The sequence below is a fragment of the Oncorhynchus clarkii genome, chromosome 3 (genome assembly GCF_045791955.1).
Source record: "Oncorhynchus clarkii lewisi isolate Uvic-CL-2024 chromosome 3, UVic_Ocla_1.0, whole genome shotgun sequence".
Classification (NCBI taxonomy): Eukaryota; Metazoa; Chordata; class Actinopteri; order Salmoniformes; family Salmonidae; genus Oncorhynchus; species Oncorhynchus clarkii.
Window position 1 is genome coordinate 82,577,753 of NC_092149.1, and position 7,537 is coordinate 82,585,289.

At 43.3% G+C, this 7,537-nt stretch overlaps 1 protein-coding gene across 1 annotated transcript; it reads right to left on the reverse strand.

Moving 5' to 3' along the window:
* Positions 1–339: 339 nt before the first annotated feature.
* On the reverse strand, positions 340–6,500 carry LOC139405513 (NADH:ubiquinone oxidoreductase subunit V3). The gene is made up of 5 exons (XM_071147914.1): positions 6,403–6,500; positions 5,849–5,957; positions 2,747–4,261; positions 468–750; positions 340–423 (listed from the first exon to the last, which is right to left on the reverse strand). Exons 1-4 carry the CDS (start codon positions 6,445–6,447, stop codon positions 590–592), a joined length of 1,830 nt encoding a protein of 609 aa, XP_071004015.1. The 5' UTR covers positions 6,448–6,500; the 3' UTR covers positions 340–423; positions 468–589.
* Positions 6,501–7,537: the final 1,037 nt, after the last annotated feature.

Genomic DNA, 7,537 nt, shown 5'->3' on the forward strand with positions numbered 1-7,537 from the left:
GAAATTAATGTAATTAACTTGACATTGTGACTTTTACAAGGAGCCTTATCCTCCTCCCACATCAGTGGGTAATGTATTATTACAGACAAAGATCCATTCTCAGATGTGCAGTGTTGTGATTGTACTGCTGTGATAATTAGGTCAACGGGATGTGTACTGAACGATCAGAGAGAGTCAAATCGGGAGTCATTAAAATAGAACGTAGATTAAAAATATTTGCATATACAGCATTATTCAAATGACCCCGACGCAGAACCCGGCAAAGAACCAATGTTAAATATTTTCCCGAGAGAACGAGAGAAAAACCTCAAACAATACAAAATATCTCAACGCCTCAGATCCATTTTGTGTAGTTTAATATAATAGATTTATTTTAACAGAATTACAAGCACATCTTAGGGACCATAAAGTACAAGGCAAAATCATTATTCTTCTAAAAAAAAAAAAAGACATGGGGTGGTCAGAGACATGCTGCCTGGGGACATGGGGTGGTCAGCGGGATCAGAGACATGCTGCCTGGGGACATGGGGTGGTCAGCGGGATCAGAGACATGCTGTCTGGGGACATGGGGCCTGGATTCCAGGCGGTCTCAGTGTCTGGGGGAGGGTCTACCGGAGGAGGGCTGGGGCAGACGGTACTTGGCCATCTCCAGGTCCAGGTCTGCGAAGGTGTAGTGGTTGTAGTTGTGGTGCTGGAGGTTCTTATAAGTGCTGTTGTCGAATGGCTCGGGGCCTGGCTCTGGAGGTGCAGCTGAAGGGGGTAGAACACAGAGACGGGTATAAGACACAGCACAGGCATAAGGGTATCCTGACTGACCTGGAGTTAGGCTAAATAAAACCAGAACCCAAAAGGTAGAAATAGGCGGTTTGCGAATTGCATTTGGTTTTAGTGTTATTCGGAGCCCCGGCAACTGTCAATTTTTTTGTTGCAGAAAACCATTCTCATAAGGAATAGAACACGTTTTAAAAGTATAAATCACTAGCCACAAAAAGTGATGCCCATACATGACACATTTACTTATCTTAAAAATGTATGTGTGTGTGTGTGTGTGTGTATATATATATATATATATATTTTTTTTTTTAAGTGCACATTTAAATATTCACCCATTTGACAAAAGTAAATTATGGTGGGGCATGTTCTACAGTGTTAAGGATGTATCCCCCACCTATAGAGCCTGGAGATAGGCTGATGTGAATGGCCTTAGCATCCATTGTCTACAGCACAACCTTCTGGGAAGTAAAGGGGAGAATGAGGATAGCAAAAGGGCACTAACAGCCAATTAGAAAACTAAACTGGCATACAAATATAACTTTGGCAGAAGCATGAATGAGACATTGTCAATTGGGCAACATGTAAAAAATCCTTGAAGTAGGATTATTCTTGACCATATCAAATAAGGTTTTATACACAAGTTGTCATGTTTTTTTTGTTAAAAATTCCAAAATTGGACAATACTCAGACCATTACTCAAATACTACTGCAATATTGTAAGCTGACTTGTTGGGGGCAACTCGCCTATTTGAAACGGCAGGCTTAAAAAATAAAAAAAAGAGGGTTAACAGGTCCAAATCCAATCACACTGAAATAAGTTCGGTGACGGTCATACGCAAAATGACACCTTCCACCTCATGTGCATATACAGACATTTTCATTAATTGACAGCATGCATATCCACACAAGTCCAGAGTAAAAGAGAGAAAGTGGGAGAAAGAAGTGAAAGGAGACCAATGAGTGATCACTCCCAGCTTCAGTTCTTCAAGCTGGAGTCAAGGGTGGGAGGCTGGTTCACTGTAACGTTACCATTAGCATGTACAGTACACCTTAGCATTAGCATGTACAGTACACCGTAGCATGTACAAGTACGCCTTAGCATTAGCATGTACAGTACACCTTAGCATTAGCATGTACAGTACACCGTAGCATGTACAAGTGCGCCTTAGCATTAACATGTACAGTACGCCTTAGCATTTAGCATGTACACCATAGCATACAACCCAGAATCCAAATACATATGTGTCAATGGACATGAGAGAATAATATATACCAAATACAGTAAATAAAACCAAAACACCCTGGGAGTAGAGATGGATAAAGAAAGAAAGAAAGAAAGGAAGGCGAGACATATGGACAGAGAGCAGGAGCGCCCCACCTGGGAGAGAGAGTGAGGGGAGGAAACAGTGCATGATTAGTTTAGGTTTTTGCCTTTGTGAAGATTCTAATGTGAGCCAGTCAAATACCATGCATCGCAGTGTCCTCCAAAACATTCACAGTATGAACCTCTCGAGGCAAAGTGCAGGCAAGGTATTAAAAAGGCAAAGCTTTTGTAAATAAAATTATGCAAATACAGACCCAAAGTCCCAACTGGGAACCCTCAGTATATAACAAGAGAGTTAAATTGCAAGGCAAGCAGGCAGGGCTAAGGTGAAAAGCATACCATTCAAACATGCGTCTCACACTTGGCTGAAGTAGCTAAAGTATCACGTTGTGTGAAATGAGTATGCTTTCACTTAAGAAATTTGCCTTACACATTATGAATGGCAATACAGATAGCTACAGTCAATTAAATGGCCAAAAAAAAAAAATGTAGAAGCTACAGCTAAAGCCAAACCACTCGTGATTTACAACGTATTAACATTTAACCCTATGTGTTATGAAGGACATTTTAAAGAAATATGGCCATCTGTGGTTGGAAAAGTCCACAGAGGAGAGAAAGAGTAGGATTTAGACGAGGTGTTGTGTATACCCTCTGAGGTCTCATTCGGTTCTGCCTCAGCCAGGGCCTCTGCAATCAGCTCCTCTCCTGCGGCTTCAGCCACTACAGGGGCGATGTCTATCAGCACCTCTGCTGCGGCTTCAACTGGGGCAGCTTTAGCAATGGCCGGTGCATCTTCCGCCGTAGGTTCAACAGGTGTTTCAGCAGCAATTTCTACAGGGGCAGCTTCAGATGCTTCTTCTGCCGCTTCCGGTACAACTTTTGGAGTGACTTCTGGTGCAGCGGTGACTTCTGGAGGCGTCACTTCAACCTCTGGAGCAGCTTCTGCAAAAATCTCTTTGGGTACACTAGCGATCTCAGGGGCAGAGTCTACTAGCTCCTCAAAACTTGTAGCAGGGGTAGTTTCAGGGCTAACCTCCAGGGTATCTTTCGCTGGGGCGGGTTCCAGGACAGAGGTGGGGTCAACCAGCTCAGCACTTGCAATTTCTGGAGCGGCCGCTTGAACTTCTTTGGTGACTTCTGGTGCTGCTTCGGCTACAACTTCTGGTGCTTCTTCCTTGACAGTTTCAGGAACTGCGTTCAGAGTCGGCGCAGGTGTAACTTCTTGCACAGCTTTAGCAGTGGCCACAAGGATGGCATCAGACGGCGCTGCCACCTCCTCAGCGTCGCTGGCCAAAGCCACTGCTTCCTTTTCTGAGTCTTTCTTTTTTTCTGCTTGGATTTCTGGTTTTGCCTTTGATTTCACTTCGGACATCTCATCATCAGAGTCGGTGTCAGAGTCAGAGGAGTCGGAGTCAGAATCACTGGATGAGGATTCAACGGCTGGGGCTCCAGGTTCAGTGGAGGCTGCAGCATCAACTAAAGGTGGATCGGCAGAGGCTGAAACTGGAATGTCTACTGGCACGGGAGCTTCATCACTGGTAGCAACGACAGGCTCAGCAACTGGGGGAGCAGCATCCGTGACTTTGGTGGCGGCGTCAATTACAGGTTGAACAGAATCGACGATGGGAGCAGCAATGTCAGCGACTGGAGCAGGTTCGGCGACAGCCTCCGCAACTGAAGGAGCCTCTGCCACGACTGCTTCAACTGGGGCGGCTTCACTGGCAACAGTCTCAGCAACTGGAGCAGCTTCTGCAACAGCGTCAGCGACTACTGCGGCCTTGGCAGCTGGTGTAGTGGATTCTACTACTGGTGTCTCTGGTGCTGCGGCCTCCTCTGTGACAAGGGATGTGACCTCTGCAACACTCTCAGAAGCAGGGGCAGACTTAGCCACCTCTATGACTGGAGCGGCCACATCTACAGCAGGACTAGCAGTTTCTTCAGCCACAGCAGTTTCAGCAGGCATAGCGTCAGCATGGCTTGCAGAAGTGGAAGAGGTAGCTGGTTCTGCAGCTGCGGCTACTATTGTTTCAGCAGTGACGGGGCTAGCCACTGATTCAATTTCACCTAGAGCCTGTGCTGGGGAAAGTCCTGAGGCTGAAAGCTTAACGGGGAAGGCAACCGTGGTGTTGTAGGCTTGTAGTGCAGCCCCCTCTTCTGAGGCCTCTAGGGATTAAGAAATGGTAAATGGAATAAATTACACCCCAAAAAATGTAAGAGTATATAGCCTAATCAGTATGTTCCTCACAACCAGGAGGCTCGTCTCCAAATAAAACCACCTATGCCAAACACAACACAGAAAACTCCTGACACCAAAGCTACTGTGGAACTAGTTTAACCATTGTAAAATTACATTCTTTAGATTCTTATTACATCCCTGTTAGGGATTTTAGGGAAATTAACAGTTAAATCAGCGAGCTGCTAAAAATACATTTTGACCGGTTAATGCTTATCGGTCTATAGGTTAATTTCCATATTTTTTGTGGGATGAAATTGGTGCGCATGCATTTTCATTAGTCGTCACGCATCTTATTTATTTAGTTTGAGGAGCATAATAGCCTACCACCTGTCAGACAGCGCCAGAGTAGCTCCTCACTGGAGTGAAACATGCTTTTGAAAGCCCAATCATTGCACAACAAATACAATTTCAAAATGCAACCGCGTGTTAAAAACTTTGACAAATAAAAATAGTGCCTTTTTTTTTTAATCGTGTCCATCTCAACTCGTAACTAAAGCGCGCCTCCCATTTGCCATCAGAGTGCATAGGCTATAGTCAACGATAGGCATGCTATCTGCGTATCACCCACCACTTTGCAATGTGAGCTTGAGGCAGGAACTGTCTGAAAGCTTTACTTCAAATAATGAGTCGTCTTACCTTGGAAAAGAAGCCCTGAGAAAAATCCATACATAGAAACTATTTTATAAAGACTTCCTGATGCCATTAACCAGCATTTCTCTCCTGATCTGGTTCATATGTACTTTCTTCCGTTGTCCAGAAGCAGAAGGCACAATCCTAATCATATTAGCAACCCATCCTAATTGTTGTTGTAGATTCTAACAGATAAATTAATCTGTCACAACTACTAACATTAGGTTTAGAACAGTGTTTTCCAGCAAATTGCATTTTGGCAAATGTTTGAAAATTACTTTTCATTAGCTGCTTCATTACAGGAGCTGCATGTTCAATACTAGACTATAGCTTTTTGACTGTTAGACGACAGGCTTGCTATTGTTGCATGTTTCCAATTAAGCTCTTAATGAAAAATGTCTGGTCCTTGTATGCATGCATAGTATCAGAGAAGAGACGAAGCGAGATCTTTAACTCTAGCCCAAAACAAGCCCAATGCGTTTCTGTGTCACCTGCCTTCCAGCCTCGGGACGACTACTATTGTTAGGGCGGAGAAATAAGAATCTGGTCATTATATAGAGATATCTTATAGTATTTTCTGTTGGTCACATCATTTTACTGTTTGGGAAAAAAAGTGTGTTTGTTAACCAGATTAATGCATCCTTAATCCCGGTTCCAGTGGAATCAAGCAAATGTTTAAAAGAGAAGTAGAATTGGCTTTAGGAAATGGTCATGGTTAATCTGTAAGATTCCGGGATGTGGTTGTATTGGCACATCAGGGAGATACTCCAAGTGTGGGCTATACCTGAGAGAGAAATTGCGTGATTGTTACCTAGGGGGAGAATAAAAAGGACCTAGAATAGAACATATTAACGTAAATGAATTAAAAAATAAAATAGCCGCACTCTTAATTGTAGCCGTTGCCTTAACAGCTTTCTTTGGCTCCCCAGCCTTGGTGCAGAATGCCGCGGCAGAGGAGCTCCTCAAAAGGCCCCAGCTCTCTTTCTGGAGAACCTAAACAGAAAGAAATACATACCATTGTTTTATGTTGTAAATTCAGCATTCATTAGCCTAGCCCTGCGTTCCAGTCTGTTTATGCCCACTTGCCAGCTCCTTCTGGAATTGTCTACCAAACGTTTCAAGCTTAACAATGAGACCAGGAGAGGCTAATTTTGACTTAACGTTATTCAATAACAAGGTAACCTAAATATCTAGCTTAAATCTTATGAGCACGATGAAGCATAGTCTCAAAAAATGAGATGTAGAGGATTGTAAATACAGCTAGCAGTCCTGCTCCTCCGGTCAACAGGACAGAAGGACGCTAGCTAATGTTAAAAGAAAACGGTTACGATACGTTGATTACTGTACAAACCAATCAACTAACGAAAAGGTTCTTTGTAAAATAATCGAAATGACAACTGAAGAAAAACATGTTTAGACAATAAACAACGAATAGTACCTTGAGAGACCCCAGTCGTCCTAGCCGAAGTAAGGAGGTCGCCATTTTGGTGCTCCGTTCTTTATTTTCCGTGGGGAAACACAACAATTATATTGCTCTGTAAGCTCCTCCCCAGGCACGCACATTTGGACGGAAGTGTCTGGGAACGAAATTAGTTCCTCTTTGAAAGGGTGATAAAAATAGCACTTACCACTTCAGTGGATTTTAACAATTGTTTCATTTGTGCCATAGTAAAAAGTATATACTCCATATGTTAATTCTCATAATAGAAAGGTAGTTAACCATTTAGAATTCTGATATCCTTTTTAATTGTTTACTTCACCTTTATTAAACCAGGTAGGCCAGTTAAGAACACGTTTTCATTTACAACTGCGACCTGGCCAAGATAAAGCAAAGCAGTGCGACACAAACAACAACACAGAGTTACACATGGAATAAACAAACGTACAGTCAATAACAATAGAAAAAAAATCTATATACAGTGTGGGCATATGAAGTAAGATTAGGGAGGTAAGGCAATAAATAGGCCGTAGTGGCCAAGTAATTACAATTTAGCAATCAAACACTGGAGTGATAGATGTGCAGAAGATGAATGTGCAAGTAGAGATACTGGGGTGCAAAGGAGCAAAAAAAAAAAAACAATATGGGGATGAGGTAGTTGGATTGGCTATTTACAGATGGGCTATGTACAGGTGCAATGATCTGTGAGCTGTTCTGAAAGCTGATGCTTAAGTTAGTGAGGGAGATATGAGTCTCCAGCTTCAGTGATTTTTGCAATTCGTTCCAGTCATTGGCAGTAGAGAACTGGGAAGGAAAGGCAGCCAAAGGAGGAATTGGCTTTGGGGGTGACCAGTGAAATATACCTGCTGGAGTGCATGCTATGGGTGGGTGCTGCTATGGTGACCAGTGAGCTGAGATAAGGTGGGGCTTTACCTAGCAGAGACTTATAGATGACCGGGAGCCAGTGGCTTTGGCGACGAATATGAAGCGAGGGCCAGCCAACGAGAGCATACAGGTCGCAGTGGTGGGTAGTTTATGGGGCTTTGGTGACAAAACGGATGGCACTGTGATAGACAGCATCCAATTTGCTGAGTAGAGTGTTTCAGGCTATTTTGTAAATGACATCGCCGAAGTC